The sequence below is a fragment of the Gouania willdenowi genome, chromosome 21 (assembly GCF_900634775.1).
Source record: "Gouania willdenowi chromosome 21, fGouWil2.1, whole genome shotgun sequence".
In the NCBI taxonomy this organism is placed as follows: Eukaryota; Metazoa; Chordata; class Actinopteri; order Blenniiformes; family Gobiesocidae; genus Gouania; species Gouania willdenowi.
In genome coordinates, this window is record NC_041064.1 from 12,212,599 (window position 1) to 12,234,060 (window position 21,462).

General features: G+C 40.9%; 2 protein-coding genes across 3 annotated transcripts in view; both read right to left on the minus strand.

Moving 5' to 3' along the window:
* Positions 1-2,958: 2,958 nt before the first annotated feature.
* LOC114455116 (cysteine/serine-rich nuclear protein 3-like) lies at positions 2,959-6,414 on the minus strand. The gene is made up of 4 exons (XM_028436157.1): positions 6,231-6,414; positions 4,795-5,054; positions 4,367-4,660; positions 2,959-3,465 (listed from the first exon to the last, which is right to left on the minus strand). Exons 1-4 carry the CDS (start codon positions 6,412-6,414, stop codon positions 2,959-2,961), a joined length of 1,245 nt encoding a protein of 414 aa, XP_028291958.1.
* A 4,676-nt stretch (positions 6,415-11,090) lies between these two features.
* The window catches only part of LOC114455297 (cysteine/serine-rich nuclear protein 3-like), a 60,077-nt gene continuing 49,705 nt past the window's right edge, over positions 11,091-21,462 (minus strand). For both annotated transcript variants that reach the window (XM_028436447.1, XM_028436448.1), the window contains one exon: positions 11,091-19,549. In XM_028436447.1, coding sequence (XP_028292248.1) covers positions 18,488-19,549 — 1,062 coding nt within the window. In that variant the 3' untranslated portion in view covers positions 11,091-18,487. The remainder of the gene's footprint in view (positions 19,550-21,462) is intronic.

Here is a 21,462-nt window from a genome sequence, read left to right on the forward strand (position 1 = left end):
TTACCAGTATGTTTATTGTTAAAGTAATGGATATTGCAGCTCTACAATACCTTTGGTTAAGTGTCCAACTATGTATGCACCAAAAGAATGTAAAATTCTGAAACACAAAAGCTAAATATAGTGAATAATGACCCCTATGTCATAATGTTTACTGTTTGGGGTGTACTACTTCACAGTATTGCATATTTGTGTGTTATTTTAATTATTTGACTTTGTTTACTTTTTTGCATAATTACACTGTACTTTGTTTTTAATGACTGTAAATGGTAGATTGGTTTGACTTTGTATGCACAAAACAAACTTTGTGTTTGTTTGTTACATATATACATATATACAATATACATTTGGAGTGTTTACCTGTGTTCTCTGTTTGCTTTACTTGAATTTAAAAGCACTTTACTATATTTTACTTGACTTTTGACACAAAATGATTGCATGTTACAAAAAATAAAAGCAGGAATTGCAGATTTTTTTGTGTTTACAGTTTAAATTGCGGTTTGGAACCATCTCGTGTAAGTTTCAATAAACAGGAACGACAAATAAAATATAGTTGTGTACTTTCCAAAATGTTTTCGTTTCACCAAAAAAAAAAAAAAAAAAAATTGTGCCACTTATGGGCCCCATACAGTGATTTTGCTTAAGGTCCCCAAATGACCTGGACGTATTGATCAAAAACCATGAGAAGAAACTCCGAAGTTAGTCCAAAAAAAAAAAAAAAAAAAAAAAACTGACCCAAAAGGTTTCAAATACACATAAGTATTGCATTTGAAATAACCAAGGCAATAAATGTATGTATATAATATATAATATAATGTATGCACACGCACAGACCTTTCTTGCTTTGTCACAGATTGGCTCAGGACCATAACAGGAATATAACAACAAGAAGTAGATAATTGTCTGCATTTGTGTTTATTCCTCAAAATATTGGGGCAACAAACAATAATCCTGCCACAATCAATCAGAGCCAGGCCAAGCAGGGAGATAAAGAGAGCTGGAGGGTGAGTCCTCAGGTGATTTTAATGGTTAGGCCACGCCTTTCAAGCACACCTGAGTCCAATAGGGTCGTTAGCTCTGTGAAAACAAGAAAAAAGACAACAACACAGAGACAAACACACCTGACACCCCCACACACTTGGGGTCATCACAGCTTTTATAGGTAGATACAGTATGTGTTTTACAAGTTTTCTCTATTTTTATTTTTGTATATTTTTCATTCTGTGATTTTGTTGTTTGTGTGTTTTCAGTCATTTTTGGGGTTTTTTGTGTGTGCATATTCATTTATTGTAGATTTTTTTCAATTATTGTTGTGTATTTTATTTTTTAGATTTGTGTATTATATTTGTGCATAGTTTTATTTGTTTTTGTATATTTTGCTCTTGTTTTGTGTATTTTTCTATAATTTTCATGTATTTAATTTTCATTGTTGTTTATTATATTTTTGTGTAATATATTGTATGTGTGTATATACCTGTTGTGTATGTTTTTGTCCTTGTTTTGTATATTTTACTGTCATTTAGATCAGACCAAGGACTGCATGAGGCCCCCTGGCTGTGTGTTGTAAATGTTTGTATTATAGTCTTTTAGTACTGTGAGGAGTTTAAAATACATGTTGGTGAAAATTCAACAAATTCTTTCAAAAACACAAAATCAATTTTAATACTTTTATTCTTAAAATCATGTTAAAATGAAATCGACAAAAAATGCAGTTGGCTTTATCTACTCTTTAAAAGTCAAACACTGAAAATTGTAGCTTTTTGTGCAAAATGTATGCATTTCTTAAAAAACAAAAAACCACGTTTAAAAATAATCAGCCACGTTAAGCTTTACAATTCACAACCAGCATTTAAACAAAAGAGAACTTTGAGAGAGCAAAGCTTTATAACTTTTACAGACTTTTCAGAAAATCACAATAAATACATATTAATTATAAATACTGAAAAGATGAAATCAAGGATTCCTTACAGATTGAGAATGTTTTGTGTCTAGACTTCTAACACTTTATGCTTTGGCACCATTTGTACTACAGGCCGTAATGACGCCACTGATTGAGTAAAAGCAGCCTTTAAACTCCCTTTGTTTGACCAAAAGCAAATGTCTCCAGGTTAAGAGCTATACTAATACAGCAGTATATAAAGCAATACGTTTTTACAGTCTCCCATTAGATGAGCAGATATCAGAGATTTACATATTTTGGTAAACAATACTTTATCTGGCTTGTCTTATACTTTCGATGGCTCTTAAAATCCTTAAAGATCTAAGATTTGACAACTACGGTTATAAAATGAATCAAGTTTGATTTTCAACCTTAAATATTTCTACTCCTCCTCATACAATCACATCAACTGTGGCATGTTTTTGTCCCCAAAAAAGTGTGTTTATTTATCATTAAGTGCTGTTAATGTTGATTAAATCTAATCTTAGTGTACCGGTACTTTGTTTTATGTTTGGGTTGACCTCTATCTGCCAGAGATCACGCATCTTTCTAACTTTTAGGTATGAAGCATCACAACAGAAACAAACATGTTCATTAAATGAACACAAAGTTATTTGGTCGATGAGTTTCCCTCAATAACGGTGTAAAAAGATGTGAAATAATTGACATTAAAATGTGTTTTTTTTATTATTTTTTGCACTTGGAAATATTGAAAAATTACAAGTTAAAAACAAAAAAGGCACATTACTCAAAAACAATGAACTGACAAACTCTTATCTAGACATTTGACACATAGACAGAAAAAGTTCCATCTACATTTCAGGTAGCTTTGAAACTGGCTCTGGTTGCCAGATTGGTCTGCTTTGGAGAACAGCTTCTTCTGATCAGTGTAGCAGGTCAAAGAGGAGGAGGGCACAAAGTGTAATGGTCCTTAGTCTGATAGTCCGTGTACTGATCACCAGTCATGTTGAAGGGTCCATGGACCCCCGTGCCATTGCTAGTGCTAAATGGATCTGGGAATGCTAATGACTCTTGGTAAGCATGTCTGCATTTGACATGTCCTCAAAAATCTCTGACCTCTTTTCATCTTCGTCCTCATCTTCATCTTCATCCTCCTCATCTTCATCCTCATCTTCCTCATTTTCCTCCTCATCTTCATCTTCATACTCATCCTCCTCATCTTCATCCTCATTATCTTCATCTTCTTCCTCATCATCATCCAGCGGCTCCTCCATCTCCTCTGCAGCATGGAGGTGCATGCTGGTCGTCTGTGGAACGGTGTCAGACAGGGAATACTCCAATGTGTGCTGGGACTGGGTGAATAGGTTTGTAGGCCCCAAGTCACTGGTTTCACTGTGGAAACCGTTGGTCGGGGTGGGTTGCTGCTGCTCGCGGCTCTTCTCCAGTTCATACTTCTTGATGGTGTCCAAAAAGTGAGTTCGGGCCCGGTCGTGATTGAACTTTACCCTTCCAGCTGAGTTATTGCAGCCCTCTTTAGTGCAGCCACATGGAGAAAACATCCGCTTCACCTAAAGAAAGAAAAACATTCAGCATATAACAACCACACTTAACATCCGTTCAGTTTACGTGATTATTCCTTTAAAACAGGGACGTCAAACTTAACTATTGTTCAGGGGCCAAATATGGACCAGTTTGATCTCTAGTAAGCCGCAGTTTTTAGGTTGGAAAAAGGACAATTTTAACATCAATTCTGCGATAGTTTTTAACAACAGTCCCTGCCGGATCTTCACTTTCAAAATTCTTGATTTTGTAACCAATGTATGTGGAATTTAGAGCAGTTTCTCAAATGGGGGTACGTGATGGCACTACACGGGGTACATGAGAGTGAGATATTGGAAAATTTGTCCCACACCAGGCAGGAGATGACCGTAAACAATAAAACTATAGAAATAAATCAATTCAGGAGGCAATAAATACTGTTTCATTCCACTTATTTACAATGGGATTCTTTATAATGTTTGTTATCACTTCTTGATCCCGTTAAGTTGTTTTTCATTGTATTCTAAGTAAAACATTGTAGTCAGAAAAAGGGGGTACATAAATTTAGAAATAAAAGAAAGGGGGTACTTGAGAGAAAGAAAATTGAGAACCACTGAATTAGAGGAATTATGTGGAATTGTTTGTGAGAAATTGCAAAACTGGTGGAAAGATTTAGAGTACTTATCACAATTTGCAATTGAAATGACTGCATTCATGTGATATAAATAAGTGCTTAAAAATATTGTAGAGTTTCATTAAATTGGTGAATTTCAGTTATCTACAACTAGATTATTTGGTAATTTACACAATAATTCATGTTTTCTGTCATTTTTACTGTCTCCTGCGGGCCAAATTGGATGCTCCAAAGGACCAGTTTTTCCCACCCGAGCCTTGAGTTTGACACATGCTGTAAAGTTGAGGAGGACTCACCCGGCATGGGATGCCTGCAGCGCTGCACGCACACGTCTCCGGGTAACAGAACAGTCTACAATCACAGCCACAGTGCTGTCTGGACATACGAATGGCCTGAAGTTCATGGTTCTCCTCCATGTCTATCATCACTCCAGACGAGTGCAGCAGCGTGCGCCGTTTTTCGGTGGTCAGCGGTTGCAGGAAGAAGTATTCGTCCACTTCTGTGTTGTCCACATCAATCTCATCATCAGAGATGTCGTCTACTGTGAACATGTTGGCCTCCTCTGACTCCACTGTACCATTCTTAGTCAACTGAAAACCAGACAAAACATTGTTCAAGTACTCTCTAACTCAATGCAGTAGAGGGCTTTAACCTGCCAGCATGTCTCAACAATATTATTTCTATTTTTTATAAATCAGACTGTTCATAGAAAGCCAACCTTTACCTTGAGTTTGATTGAGTTGAGTTTTTGTTCCTTCAAATGCTCTCGCAGCATTTCTTTGTGGATCCGCTCCTGCTCCAGGGCAAACTCATCCAGTGAGTACTGTCTGATCCAGCTGTGCCTGTCGGACATGCCAAGCGTGCTGCCGCCCTCACTGGGAACACTGGTGAATCCCTGCTGCCGTTCAAAGTAATAAACAGTCACATTCTCGAAATGCACCTTCCTCGTCCTCCGGCGCTTCTCCTTCTTCAGAATGGAGTCAGCTGCAAAGCAAAGGAAGCATTAAGTCACTGTTAATTAAATGTCTCGATTAACTTAAAGCTGTTACCCCCAAAAATGTGCTATTAGATAAAATCATTGTGAGTGCCTCATAAATCAATGAATCAAACATTGTCACACACTTTTGTTGACATTTTCATGCGTTGCATTGTGGGATATGGAGTCGCGGAGTATTCTGATATCACGTAGGAATACAGGGAACAAACTAAAACAAAAAAATCCAAGCAATCCCTGTCCTTCTTGTCTGGTGAAGAAAAACAACAAACCCCACTAAAAATCTGTATGCATCCATTTACAGGACTCCACATCCCACAATGCAATGTGCTAAAATATGATTAGATTTTATGGATTGAAATGTAATCAAAACTCATGTGATCATGTGGTCTTATGTACTGATCACATCAAATCTGTCTGTGTGTGTTTACAAACATTTATTCAATCTCATATCAGTTTGATCGATGATAATTGAATCTTTAAAAAATACATAAACTCTTATCCTCTATATATTAGTCGACTATACAGTATCTGTAACAGATTTAATAAACTAAAATCTTAATGTCATTTAGTTTACTAAAACTATAACTGAAATCATAGTCCTGATGACTACATTTGATAACACTTTACTTGAAGTTTTATACATAAGGCTGACATTATGATGTCATTTTTTTTACCCTAACCTTAACCCTACCTAACCCCACTAGATCCTCCACCTAACACAAAAAATGCCAACATAGCTCCAAAGGTGTCATAATTTAGTGAACGACAATTAACAACAGCTTTATTCATGCTAATGAGAGATAATGACATCGTAATGTCAGCCTTATTTATAAAACATCAAGTTAAGTGTTATCCTAAATTTGGACTAAAACTACATTGTATTTTGGTCAACAGACTATACTAACACTAAATCACAATTTGCGGTCTGTTTCACCCGTATCATCTAACGGAGTTATCTGCTTTTGCATTAGGACTCTTTATATAAAAAAATGCAGATTAGAATTTCACCAAACAAGCATTTGTTGCTCACTTAGTTGAAGCAAACTTATTCCACTTATTCCATTTTTACCATGTATTTTGGATTTGTTTTCCTTAAGAAATCATGACACAGTTCTCTTGCTGTCAATAGTTGACGTTGCCACACTATAGACTCAGACACTCACGGATAAATGGGCCTGAGGTGGACGGGTTGACGCTCTCGCTGAAGGATACCTCATCATCAGACTCCCGCACGGAGGAACACGAGGAGGAGGAGGCTTCCACCTCCTCATATTTCCTCTTTCGTGTTATACTCACAGCGTTTAGCCTCCGAATCTGAAACCAAGAGAGAGCAGAGGGGCCACACATTATCTAAATATACAGTTTAGGGCCTTCATAAACCTCAGCACACACATTAGCAGCTAAAACAGAAGCAGAACGCTGATAACTTAACACTATACATCAGCCTTACAGGAAAGTTAAAATTAAGATTGAGAAGTTGAAAATAAATAAACTGAAGCAGCTTGTCTTGTAATGCTAGAATAACAATCATTAAACATGGGATGAGATGTTAATTGTCCTTTGTGTCAAAAGATGGCAGTAACATATTTACCAATTCAGAATTGCTTGGGGGCTGTCTCTTAAATATGGGAAACATAATCAGTAATGTTCCTTTGAATGAATGAATCAAAATCAAATCAAAATCAGTGGGTGTTTTGGTCTTTTAAACACTAGACACACTCATTAAAGGTGGCCAGCTAAAGGATGATGAAGCCTGAGATTGCGTCCCAAAACTGTTTCCTGCTCTCTCCTGTCTGCTGCTTCTAGCCAGTCACAGTTGGTCTGTGCACTTAGATCCCTTTCTCCCAAGGTAGTGTGTTCTTTTTTACCTCTTCCTTTCATGTTCTGCGCTTTCATGTTTTCCGATGAAGATCTCGTCTTTGATCTCTTTCCATTGTATATATATATATATATATTTATCCTTATTCTCTATCTATCCTTTATTTATCCCTCAACCTTTATATTTATCACTATTATTATTGTTGCTGGGTTGTTCTTTGTTCTTGTTTTCTTTGTTTGTTTTTTTTTTTGTTTTGTGCACCATCTACCAAGACAAATTACTTGTACTGTCCTTAAAACTGTACTTGGCCATTAAACATTTCTGATTCTGATTCTGAACTGCAGGGCACATTTTCAGTAATCTATCCAGCCATGCATTTGTTTGTAATTACAATCACCTAATACTCTTAAACATGTTCATAAATGATTCCTTACCGCTTTAGCACCGAAAGAATATCTGTAATATTATGTGAATATCTTTAAAAGTGACATTTTATTATTAGCTCTGTCTGCTAGCATAGCATCTCTTCTTCACTGCTAGATATGCTGCATGCCAACCGACCACTGGGATCCTAGCGCCATCTGCTGGATGAAACATATTTGACGTAAATACAGTACACTGATTAAAATGGAATATCTATTATGAAATAACTAATATCTTTCACATTTTTCATGTTGTAGGCTTGTTAATTACTGAAGCTTCTGAGTTTCCCAGTTTTACCCCTTGGTCATGTTTATTTTAATTTTAAATGTGACCAACAATGGCACAAGAACACCTCACAGGTTTAGCAATAATAAGTATTAACCATCAGGTAGGAAAAGAGATAACTTACAATGACGTCATAAATGACTTTTCATCTCAGAAAGCAAGAAGGATACAATTCTTAAGAACCTAACCAAAGTATTGAACAAATATTGCACCATATTTATATCCATTTTATTATATTTTTCAATCTTTGCTTTATTTTGACATTTTTTTGTTTAAAAACATTGTTTGCACTGTTTTTTGAAGAAGCTTTTACCAGTATGTTTATTGTTAAAGTAATGGATATTGCAGCTCTACAATACCTTTAGTTAAGTGTCCAACTATGTATGCACCAAAAGAATGTAAAATTCTGAAACACAAAAGCTAAATATAGTGAATAATGACCCCTATGTCATAATGTTTACTGTTTGGGGTGTACTACTTTACAGTATTATACATTTGTGTGTTATTTTAATTCTTTGACTTTTGTTTACTTTTTTTGCATAATTACAATTTGTTTTTAATGACTGTAAATAGTAGATTGGTTTGACTTTGTATGCACAAAACAAACTTTGTGTTTGTTTGTTAATATACATTTGGAGTGTTTACCTGTGTTCTCTGTTTGCTTTACTTGAATTTAAAAGCACTTTACTATATTTTACTTGACTTTTGACACAAAATGATTGCGTGTTACAAAAAATAAAAGCAGGAATTGCAGATTTTTTTGTGTTTTCAGTTTAAATTGCGGTTTGGAACCATCTCGTGTAAGTTTCAATAAACAGGAACGACAAATAAAATATAGTTGTGTACTTTCCAAAATGTTTTCGTTTCACCAAAAAAAAAAAAAAAAAAAAAAAAAATTGTGCCACTTATGGGCCCCATATAGTGATTTTGCTTAAGGTCCCCAAATGACCTGGACGTATTGATCAAAAACCATGAGAAGAAACTCCGAAGTTAGTCCAAAAAAAAAAAAAATGACCCAAAAGGTTTCAAATACACATAAGTAATGCATTTGAAATAACCAAGGCAGTATCAAAAATAAAATGTATGTATATAATATATAATATAATGTATGCACATGCACAGACCTTTCTTGCATTGTCACAGATTGGCTCAGGACCATAACAGGAATATAACAACAAGAAGTAGATAAATGTCTGCATTTGCGTTTATTCCTCAAAATATTGGGGCAACAAACAATAATCCTGCCACAATCAATCAGAGCCAGGCCAAGCAGGGAGCTAAAGAGAGCTGGAGGGTGAGTCCTCAGGTGATTTTAATGGTTAGGCCACGCCTTTCAAGCACACCTGAGTCCAATAGGGTCGTTAGCTCTGTGAAAACAAGAAAAAAGACAACAACACAGAGACAAACACACCTGACAACCCCACACACTTGGGGTCATCACAGCTTTTATAGGTAGATACAGTATGTGTTTTACAAGTTTTCTCTATTTTTATTTTTGTATATTTTTCATTCTGTGATTTTGTTGTTTGTGTGTTTTCAGTCATTTTTGGGGTTTTTTGTGTGTGCATATTTTTTATTCATTTATTGTAGATTTTTTTCAATTATTGTTGTGTATTTTATTTTCTAGATTTGTGTATTATATTTGTGCATAGTTTTATTATTTGTTTTTGTATATTTTGCTCTTGTTTTGTGTATTTTTCTATAATTTTCATGTATTTAATTTTCATATTTGTTTATTATATTTTTGTGTAATATATTGTATGTGTGTATATACCTGTTGTGTATGTTTTGTGTATTTTACTGTCATTTAGATCAGACCAAGGACTGCATGAGGCCCCCTGGCTGTGTGTTGTAAATGTTTGTATTATTGTCTTTTAGTACTGTGAGGAGTTTATAATACATGTTGGTGAAAAATAAACAAGTTCTTTCAAACACAAAATCAATTTTAATACTTTTATTCTTAAAATCATGTTAAAATGAAAACGACAAAAAATGCAGTTGGTTTTATCTACTCTTTAAAAGTCAAACACTGAAAATTGTAGCTTTTTGTGCAAAATGTATGCATTTCTTAAAAAACAAAAAACCACGTTTGAAAATAATCAGCCACGTTAAGCTTTACAATTCACAACCAGCATTTAAACAAAAGACAACTTTGAGAGAGCAAAGCTTTATAACTTTTACAGACTTTTCAGAAAATCACAATAAATACATATTAATTATAAATACTGAAAAGATGAAATCAAGGATTCCTTACAGATTGAGAATGTTTTGTGTCTAGACTTCTAACACTTTATGCTTTGGCACCATTTGTACTACAGGCCGTAATGACGCCACTGATTGATTAAAAGCAGCCTTTAAACTCCCTTTGTTTGACCAAAAGCAAATGTCTCCAGGTTAAGAGCTATACTAATACAGCAGTATATAAAGCAATACGTTTTTACAGTCTCCCATTAGATGAGCAGAGGGTTATTCCATAAAGCGGGTTATGTTCAAAGTCTGAGTGTGTTCGGGCTCAAATGAGGGAAACTCTGAGTATCCCATTATAAACGCAAGGCATGTTCTTTTCTGAGTATGTTACCCTGGCAACATTGTCCGTGAACTAAACCTGCTCCCTGGCAGGTTTTATCAAAGAAACCCTGGGTTTCTACCTGGCTCCGCCCACCTGAACACCGTTTCTGAACACTTTAATGAACCTTAACACTCTTCTCTGAAACACATTAGTAACATCACACATCACAGACGTGCTCACATCATTAATGTTGTGTTGCATTGTGGATACAGATAATTTTGGGAAAGACACTGAGAGGTTGATCTGCATTAAAACATCTAGTGACGTCTGTAGTAAAGTTCACTGGATACGAACCTGTGGATAATGTAAATGAGGACATGACAATTTAAAATAATCCACTTTTGAGGCCCAATTATTGTTTTCTATTGTTATACAGTTAAATCTGTAGATCATGTATCTTTGAAGGTATGGTGCAGTGACTTGTGACGCTGCTCTTAGAAGCAATGTGTCATGGGTTCGCTTCCCGCTTCAGGGATGTATTTATGACATTTTTAGGACATCGAGATGACTCTGGTGACAATATTACATTAAAAATCTAATTAAATGATGCGATATCAAGCTGAAGTCACTGTCTTTATAGCCAGTGTAACGGGATGGCTTTCTATGCAGCCATCTTAAACAAAGTGATGAAGCAACCAAAAAGTGACTAATTACGGGTGATTTAAGCCACATAGTCACTGAAGACTGAACGCACCTTTAGAACAGACTCATATTCCTCAAACACCGTCTTATTTCACCCAATTAGGGTGAATAAATCACTCTCTTCCGGGTGGTTGCCATGGCAGCTCAAGTAAATCTCTAATCCATTGATGATGGCTTTTTGTCGCACGCGTGCACGTAAGTAACCCAAGGTATACAGACTCAGGGTTGATTAACCCACTTCATACCAGCTGTAATGGAATCAGATACCCAGAGTTTCACATCGCAGGGTATGTTGACCCAGAGTTTATGGATAGACTCAGAGTTTAACCCTCCTTTATGGAATACACCTCTGATGTCAGAGATTATTTACATATTTTGGGAAACAATACTTTATCTGGCTTGTCTTATATTTTCGATGGCTCTTAAAATCCTTAAAGATCTAAGATTTGACAACTACCGTAATAAAATGAATCAAGTTTGATTGTCAATCTTGAATATTTCTACTCCTCCTCATACAATTACATCAACTGTGGCATGTTTTTGTCCCCAAAAAAGTGTGTTTATTTATCATTAAGTGCTGTTAATGTTGACTAAATCTAATCTTAGTGTACCGGTACTTTGTTTTATGTTTGGGTTGACCTCTATCTGCCAGAGATCTCGCATCTTTCTAACTTTTAGGTATGAAGCATCACAACAGAAACAAACATTTTCATTAAATGAACACAAAGTTATTAGGTTGATGAGTTTCCCTCAATAACAGTGTGAAAGGCTGTGAAATCATTGACATTAAAATATGTTTCAAGAGTTTTTTGTTATTTTTTGCACTTAGAAATATTGAAAAATTACAAGCTAAAAACAAAAAAGGCAAATTTTCCCCAAACTATCACAGATTTGCCAAAATGGCATGCGCATTATTATAAAAACATATTGTAACAGTCACTTTTGAATGTATAACGCCCCAAGGTGGCGCCTCTTTTATTTTGGTATGTTTATTAGGTCACTCTTCTTCGTTTACTTCCTCTTTTTACTTTTAATGTCGTGGACATCGGCCGCGTGTACTCAGACCGATGTGCAATGTGACGAGTGGTGAAGCCCTCATATTTCTTTAGAATAAACAAGACCGTGTGGAAATCAAGAAGTCTTGCTCATTTTGCTATCCAGCAGCACACGTCCACGGCAAGATACAACACCACGCGTTACAAATGGCGCCCGAACATTTTTCTCTGGACCACAGTCAAGCTTTTGGAGCCCGCTAAGAATTAATCTGCCTCACCTGGGTGTTTTTCGGTGATTCCCGTGCCTTGGTGGACGCCCGGACGGCTTTTCCCGGACATCGCCACAGCCTCGGTATGAGCAGGACCCGTCTAATTCCTGGATGCTGGTGAGTGCTGCATCGGTTTCCTTGGATGAATAAATACCGACTCCACGGCACGGATTCAGACCACGGACCTACTTTTTGGACTTGACTACTTCGGATTCTTCTGCTAATGTATTCTACCATATGGAACTTTAAATTGAACTTTTAAAGCCGGTTTTGAACACAGAAATCACTCGCTGGATTGCATGGGTTTTTTTTCCCTCTGCTGGGACTGGAAGGACCGTTGACTGTGTGAGTAGTGACTATAGTGACTGTAAATATGAGTGCTAGTAATGTACTAGGGATAAAATACAACACTATTATGGATTTCGCATTAGCCACTCATTGTGTCAGCTATGTCTGATGTGATTATGATCACTTTAGTCTCCTTTTAGTTTTGGGGGATATTTTGCTAGCAGCCTTTTCAGAGTTTTGTCATTTTTGTGACAAAAAAAAAAAAAAAAGAAAAAAAAAAAAGAATGTCAACAAAGTTTAATCTGGCTGACTCTTTCATTACTTTAGAAGGACCATGCTGTATTTTAGTGTAACCTTTTTGAAAAGTACAATGGCGTACTACCCAAAATTTGACTCTGACATGGAGTTTATCTCAGTACCAGAGCAGGGTATTGTTGATGATACAAATCCTGACCTTAGACAGGAAGTAGTTGACCTGAGGGCAGAAGTAGGCAGACTTAGTGACTGTTTACGTGACTCACTGAACATGCAGCGGAGTATGCTCAAGCAGTGGGATCGTCTCAGCAAAGAGAACCCTGTTCCTCCTGCAGTCCTAGAGTCTCCTGTTTTCCCAATGGCTACGTCCACGCCCCACGTCCCTACTACAAACAGAGCGGAGCCAACAGTCAATATGAACATTACTAATCCATTCCTGACTACTAATCCATTCCATCCACCTCACTCACTGGAGCTCGGAAGCACTTCCAGGGTGATCGCGGCAGCGTTGCATCACGCCAAACTGGAGCCCCCTGTGTACGCTGGGGACGACAGAGTGCTACCTGAGGACTGGTTACAGGCTGTTAGTGCATACAAATTCTCTTTGAACCTGACCGATGAACAGTTGCTGAATGAACTGCCGCGTTTTCTTTCAAGAGAACCCAGGAAATGGTTCATGGCTCTGAGCACCCACATCACATCGTGTGCTAGGTTCTGTCAGCTGTTCAAGACTGTTTTTCTGCCCTCCGACAACCAAGAAAGCGTTCTGAGGGGACTTTTGGATCGTATTCAGGCTCAGGATGAGCCACTCCCAACCTTTGTTGCCCACATGTTGGGTGAGTTTAAAAAACTAAAAAGTCCACCTCCGGAGGAAGAGCAAATTGAGCTTATTAGTAAACACTCTCTTGAGAAATACAGAGTTGCATTGTATGGCGCCAACATCGTCTCTGTGATGGAACTTTTGCTGTGCGCTCATGAGCTCCACTTAGTGCTCGGACCGAGTAGGTCACAGACTTTTTCACGTTACAAAGAGCAGCGTAAACCTGAGCCTTACTGCTTTAAATGCTCTCGGCCTGGGTTTACCTCTCGCACCTGCCCGGACTGTAACAGCCAACCTTATTCAGTGCAAATTGGTGCTGATGCTGTGGGGCCTGGCCGTGTTAATGTTTCTCCAGTGCCAGGTCCTCCGGACTCAGAACTGCAAAGGACTGGTAATGACAGCACCGCGGGTCTGCCGCACAACAGGCAGTTGGGAAACTACAGAGGGGGGAGGACATTTCGCCGAGGCCAACCTCCCTCCAGTCGCTAACTGAGCCTCACTCACCTCCTTCACCTCAAAATGGACTGATTCTCGGACACTTGGAAGACAATTTTTCAGACGTCCACTGGAATACTCCTCTGAGAGCAAAAGTGAACTTTAATGCTACTGCTGTGGATGCCACTCTTGACACGGGTGCTTCTCTATCAGCTGTGAGAGCAGATCTTATTCAGTTTAATGGCACCTACCCCAGCAAAGCAAGTGAGTGGATTGGACCTGCAGTTAACCTTGCCAATAATGCTCCTTATTTCCCCGAAGGTGTCACTTGGCTCAATATTGGATTCATGAACAAGACCTTCTACCAGCGTTTTGCAGTAATCCCAAAGCTGTCTTCTCCTTTCATTCTGGGAATGGATTTTATGGCGAGAGCTTCTGTATCAATTCACATTCCCACAAGAACAGTTTACATGGATGATGTCCCATGCCCTCTTGTGGATGAGGAGGAGGAAGACTATGATAATGAATACCTACATTCGACTGGAACGATAATGTCAATTGAATCGCTTAACTCAGATCTCACAGCAAAAGTGTCGCAAGCAAGCCTCTCTGGGAACAACAAAGACGCTTTGGTTGGGTTGCTCTCCAAGTTTGGCCCCATGTTTGATGGTCATCTTGGTCGAACAGCTCTCACCGAACATGTCATTGAGACCGGTGATGCGAAACCTGTGAATCTCCCACCCTATCGCACGTCACCTGCTAAGAAACGTGTGATTGAGGAACAAGTACAGCAAATGCTGATGGACAATATCATCGAACCTTCCACAAGTCCTTGGGCCGCGCCTGTAGTCATTGTCAACAGAGCAGCCTCTGACCCTAGGTTCTGTATAGACTTTCGGGGTCTCAACCAAGTGACTCGAAAAGACTCTTATCCCTTACCTCGAGTCGATGAGTCTTTAGACTTTTTGGCAAGGGGTAAATTTGTCTCAACGTTGGACTTGGCGCGAGGTTATTGGCAGGTTGCTGTGTCAGAGGACTCAAGACCAAAAACTGCCTTCATCTCACACTGCGGTCTCTTCCAGTTTCGGGTGCTCCCCTTTGGGCTTTGCAACGCGCCCGCAATTTTTCAAAGACTCATGAACTCTGTACTTGCTGGCCTCATTTACAAGTCGTGTGCAGTCTACCTTGATGACATTGTTATTGCCTCACCTACCTTTGAACAGCACTTGGTGGATCTTGGGGAGGTGCTGCACAGACTTAAAGCTGCTGGCCTGTCTTTGAAACTCAAAAAGTGTCAGTTCTGCCTCAATGAGTTCACCTTCCTCGGCTACCGCATCACGTCGTCAGGTGTTAAACAGGATCTGAACAAGGTTAAGGCGGTCCAGGAGTTTAACACCCCCTCCACGGTGAAACACGTTCGACAGTTCCTTGGCCTGACTGGATATTATCGCCGCTTCATTCAGGATTACGCCAGCCATGCTGAACCTCTTCACGCTCTCATGAAGAAAGACATCGCATTTCACTGGGACGACAATTGCCAAAGAGCCATGGACATTTTGAAAAACCATATCACGTCGGCCCCTGTCCTGTCATTTCCCGACTTCAAGCGCCCTTTTTCCATCCACACTGACGCATGTGATGTTGGTCTAGATGCAGCTTTAATGCAAAAGGATGACAAGGGTCGTGAGTATGTTGTGGCTTTTGCTAGTCGCTCCCTTCACAAGGCTGAACTTCCATACTGCACTTCGGAGAAGGAGTGCCTTGCTGTGATATGGGCCCTGGAGCACTTTCGCCCATATGTTGAAGGTGTGCATGTCACTATCTTTACTGACCACAGCAGTCTCAAATGGCTTATGTCCCGTCAAAACCCCACTGGCCGGCTTGCCCGCTGGTCACTTCGTCTACAGGACTTTGACTTCACGATAGTGCACAAAGCTGGCATACACAACAAAGTGCCTGATGCGCTGTCTCGAAACCCCTTACCGCTGTCTTGTGGCAGTCCAACAAACCTCTTACCAGAACACGCGGTCATTGGCAGTTTAGACATTCGTGCCCTGCCCCCTGTCTTGCTCGCTGATCGTCCGCAATTGAGACAGCTACAGTTGGATGATCCAGTCGCAGGTCCGCTACTCAGGGACATTGAAGCAGACTCACAGAACTGCTCAGACAATGACGATGTGTTACTGTATGTTGTGTATGATTCTCTTCTGTATTACAAAGACTCTAAGTCCAAATGTGCTTTGCACCCTTTGAAAGAGCTAAAACTGTTTGCCCCTACTTCTATTAGAAGTACCTTGCTGGACTATTACCATGACCACCCCACTGCAGGTCACCTTGGTGTTTCTAAGACTTTGGCAAGACTGCGTTTCAGGTTTTTCTGGCCCAAAATGGCCGCTGACGTAAAGCGCTATGTAACATCGTGCACAGTCTGCCAGTTCACTAAGCCATGTCAGAAGAAACCTGCAGGTTTTATGGTTCTCATTGTGCCTAAAAAACCCTGGGAGTATGTAGGTGTGGATTTTGTTGGCCCGCTGTCTCGCAGCCCAGCTGGGAATGCATACTTGATTGTGTGTTGATTATTTGACTAAGTGGGTGGAAGCGTGTGCTGTTAGAGAAGCTACATCTCAGGTAGCGGCTGGTAAATTTGTTACTGACATTTTTGCTAGACACGGTGCCCCCACTTACCTGATTTCTGACAGGGGGTCTCCTTTTGTGAGTGAATTGTTTGAACATGTTGTTTCTGCCTTAGGCTCTGTACACAGACTCACTACAGCATACCACCCGCAGACTAACGCCACTGAACATGTCAACCGCACTCTGGAAACTGCCATCCGCGCTTACGTAGGCGACAAACACACTTCATGGGACAAATACCTTCCTCAGATTTGCTTTGCTCTCCGTACTGCCCCACATGACAGTACTGGACTGAGCCCTTCCATGATGCTTTATGGTCGTGAGTTGGACACTCCGCTTGACCTTATCACACAACCACTCAGTGATGGTATTGATGAGCCGGGTGTACCTTACCCTGAGACTCTTAGAGCCTCCTTACAGGAAGCTCATGACCATGCCAGAGCAGCACTTGACTATAGTCACGACAGACAGAAGCACTACTATGACTTGAGACGTCGGCATGCCACGTTTAGTGTTGGTGACCTTGTTAGAGTAAAGACACACCCAAGATCTGACGCCCAGTCTAACTTCACAGCTAAGCTTGCACCTCTGTTTGAGGGTCCGCTGCGTGTGACTCAGAGGCTCAGTGATGTAAACTACAGACTCTCTTGGGTAGACTCTGGTGCTGATGCCGGTGTTTTTCATGTCGTTAATATGCAACCTTTCCATACTTGGGACTCTCTGACTTCCAATGGACACTCTTTTTCCTGTCCTGCTGACAGTGGGACCTCTGAAGTTTTGGACAATGATGTTGCCCCTCTTGCCCCACTTACAGACACTGATTCTGGCAATGATCCTTTTCCCTTTGGTTCACCAGACAATGGCTCTGTTGCTGATGTGGACACTGTTCCTACTGGACGTTATGACCTTAGGCCCCGTCGTTGCCCCAGGGTTACATCTGGTTGGTGTGACAAGAAGTGGACAAATGTTTTTCACACTGATAGACTTGATCTGAAGTGAGCTGCTTTCGGTTGAAACGGCTTCATATGACAATGTTGCACTACATTTTTATGTTATGACGTTGTAGGTGTTTTTATACGTTATACTCAGCCATGTTTGGCGCTATTTGCTGATTGAAGTTTGCATTTCTGTGTTTTGGGTGTTTGGGTCGGATTTTTATTTTTGTATGGTCTTTGCCCTGTGATTCTGCCTACCTTAACTGTGTTCTATGTATAGGATGCTGTTTTGTGTGGTTGTGTCATCTTCAGCTGTGTACGGCTGGGGACAGCCGTTTTCTCACCAGGGGGGACTATGTAACAGTCACTTTTGAATGTATAACGTCCCAAGGTGGCGCCTCTTTTATTTTGGTATGTTTATTAGGTCACTCTTCTTCGTTTACTTCCTCTTTTTACTTTTAATGTCGTGGACATCGGCCGCGTGTACTCAGACCGATGTGCAATGTGACGAGTGGTGAAGCCCTCATATTTCTTTAGAATAAACACGACCGTGTGGAAATCAAGAAGTCTTGCTCATTTTGCTATCCAGCAGCACACGTCCACGGCAAGATACATCACCACGCATTACAATATACAATATATATGTATACACATTACTCAAAAACAATAAACTGACAATAAACTCTTATCTAGACATTTGACACATAGGCAGAAAAGTTCCATTTACAGTACAATATCTGTTTCAAACTAGAGAATTCCATCTGAAATTACAGCATCAACTCCACAGCATGACATTAACTGCATCAATGTCATTGTGTTTTTTTAATATTTTTATTTATTCCCCACTGTGGCTTCCGCATACACTGATGGTAGATTCATTAAAGAGCAAACTGTTGATAATAAACACATGGCTCCATAGTTACAGATGTAAATCTAACGTGATGCACTAAATTTAAGGACAGATAACACAAGAACAATGCCAGGATTTTGTTTGATTATTTCAGGCTCACGTGAAAGAGGATTAAAGAGCGCTTTGAAAGGTGCAGGGCTACTAAACGGCAGTGACCTCTGGGCAATGGTCCGCTAAAGGGAGGCTCTTAGCGTTACTTCCTATCAGGGTCAGGTTAGAGTGTCCGTTTAGATTGGCCTCTCGTTGTGGCTGCTCATCCGTCAAACAGCTGCTGTAAGAACTCTGCTTGTTATTGTTCAGGTAGCTTTGAAACTGGCTCTGGTTGCCAGATTGGTCTGCTTTGGAGAACAGCTTCTTCTGATCAGTGTAGCAGGCCAAAGAGGAGGAGGGAGGAAAGTGCTGATTGGACGCGTATTGGTCCTTAGTCTGATAGTCCGTGTACTGATCACCAGTCATGTTGAAGGGTCCTTGGACCCCCGTGCCATTGCTAGTGCTAACTGGAGCTGGGAATGCTAATGACTCTTGGTAGGCCTCACTGGGTTGACTGGTTTGGCCGTTAGAGACGGTGCTACTGCTGCTGCTTCCCAGCTGATAATATTCAGCTGAGGAGGCGGAGGAGTTCATTAGGTAAGTGTTTCCATTCATGTGGTTCTCATGTGCAGCAGAGCCATCTGTGTAGCACAGCAGCGACGACATGTCTGCGTTTGACATGTCCTCGAAAGTCTCTGACCTCTTTTCGTCTTCATCCTCCCCCTCGTCATCTTCAGAGTCACTATTGGCCAAGCTCTGTGAGCTGGAGTCTGACATGGAGCTACTTTCCTCCTCATTCTCCTCATCTTCCTCCTCATCCTCCTCCTCTTCATCCTCATCATCTTCATCATCATCATCATTATCCAGCGGCTCCTCCATCTCCTCTGCAGCATGGAGGTGTATGCTGGTCGTCTGTGGAACGGTGTCAGACAGGGAATACTCCAATGTGTGCTGGGACTGGGTGAACAGGTTTGTAGGCCCCGTGTCACTGGTTTCACTGTGGAAACCGTTGGTCGGGGTGGGTTGCTGCTGCTCGCGGCTCTTTTCCAGTTCAAGCTTCATGATGGTGTGCAAAAAGTGGGTTCGGACCCGGATGGGATTGAACTCTACCCTTCCAGCCGAGTTGCTGCAGCCCTCTTTAGTGCAGCCACACGGAAACGACATGCGGTCCACCTAAAGAAGCAAAAACATTCAGCATATAACAACCACACTTAACATCCATTCAGTTTACGTGATTGTTATTTTAAAACAGGGATGTCAAACTTAACTATACTGTAGTTCAGGGGCCAAATATGGACCAGTTTGATCTCAAGTAGGCCGAAGTTGTTTGGAAAAGGGACAATTTAAATAGTTTTTAACATCAGTTTTTAACATCAGTCCCTGTCGGATATTCACTTTAAAAATTCTAGATTTTGTAACCAATTTTTGTGTAATTTAGAGCAGTTTCTCAAATGGGGGTACGTGATGGCACTACAGTGAGTACATGAGAGTGAGATATTGGACAATTGGTCCCACAGCAGGCAGAAAATGACCGGAATCAATAAAACTTTAGGTTATGTTTATAACTCCGGTTCTATGAGTAATATGAGTGCGATGTCTCACTACGGGACGCAACCTCTGTCTGCATTGCTCAGAAGCATTTATTTCAATCTGCCAATCCTGATTGGTCAGTGAAGCGCGTCCGTCCGCTAGGGGGTGACCCACCACCTAAAAAAGGACATAGACAGACATGCACCATTCAAAATAAGCACCTCTTCTCGTTCAAGCAAGAGGGGTAGTCTGATGAGACATCTCACTCATATTACTCATAGAACTGGGGTTATATACATAAGATAAAGTTCTATTTCAAAATATTCCCTGAGACGTCTAACTATGGGATATGTAAACTCCCGTAGTGCAGACATGCTTATCGAGCGGTACTAGCCTCCTGGGCAGAAGTCTGTTCACATCATGACAGTAAAACCGCCCGTGCCATGCACGGGGCGGGAACGTCCAGCATGTAAAAGCGGACAAACGTGAGAGTCGTGGTCCACCTCGCCGCTGCACAGATGCCCTGAACAGACACTCCCCTGAACAAAGCCCAGGATGTGGCAAGACCCCGAGTCAAGTGTGCAACGCAGGCCCGTAAGCAGCTGCTGACCCTGACACGAGTAAGCCAAAGCAATAGCCTCCACCACCCAGTGTGAAAGGCGTTGCTTAGGAACAGGCTTCCCCTCGTGGGGATTGGCCCAGGAGACGAACAGCTGATCGCTCCTCCTGAGGCTCATCGTCATATCCATATAAGTGCAAATCGCACAAACTGGACATAACACATTTGGCCGCTGCAAGCCCACAACCTTCGGCACAAAGGCCGCGTTAGGTCTCGGGATGATCCTCGCATCACCTGGGAAAAGCTGAGCGCACGACAGATGAACCGAGAGCGCATGGATGTCACTGACCCTCATGGGCGAAGCCAGAGCCAGTAACAAGACAGCCTTAAAAGAGGCAAACTTCAGGCCTGCCTCCGCCAGGGGTTCAAAAGGAGGACGTTTAAGTCCCTCCAAAACCAGCAGATCAGCGGGTGCTGACTGGTCGACTTATCCTCAAAGCCAACGTGACAGGCGGCAATCGCCGCCAAATACACTTTCACAGTGGAAAAGGCTTTGTTTTTCAATCAGGTCCTGCAGAAATGGCGAAATCACTCCCACCGGGCACTGAAAAGGGATGTGGTCCCTCTGGAGGCACCACCCCTCAAATAGCCTCCACCTAGAGTCATAAAGAGACCTAGTGGAGGGGGCTCGAGCCAACCAATGCATGGTCGGCCACAGTGGAGCCACCAGGATCAGTGTGTGACCACATTCACTCACCCTGGACAGGGTTGAGGGAATCAAAACCAACGGGGGGAATGTGTAAAACACGCGCGGCCAAACGTGCTCTAGTGCGTCTACGCCGAGGGGAGCCTCTGTGCTGTGCAGGGAGAAGAACACTGCGCACTGCGCGTTTTCTTTCCCTGCAAAACGGGTCCACCTCGGCCCGTCTGTAACAGGCCCACAACTGCCGCACCACCTCTGGGTGCCGCATCCATTCCCTGTAAAGCGGCGCGCCCC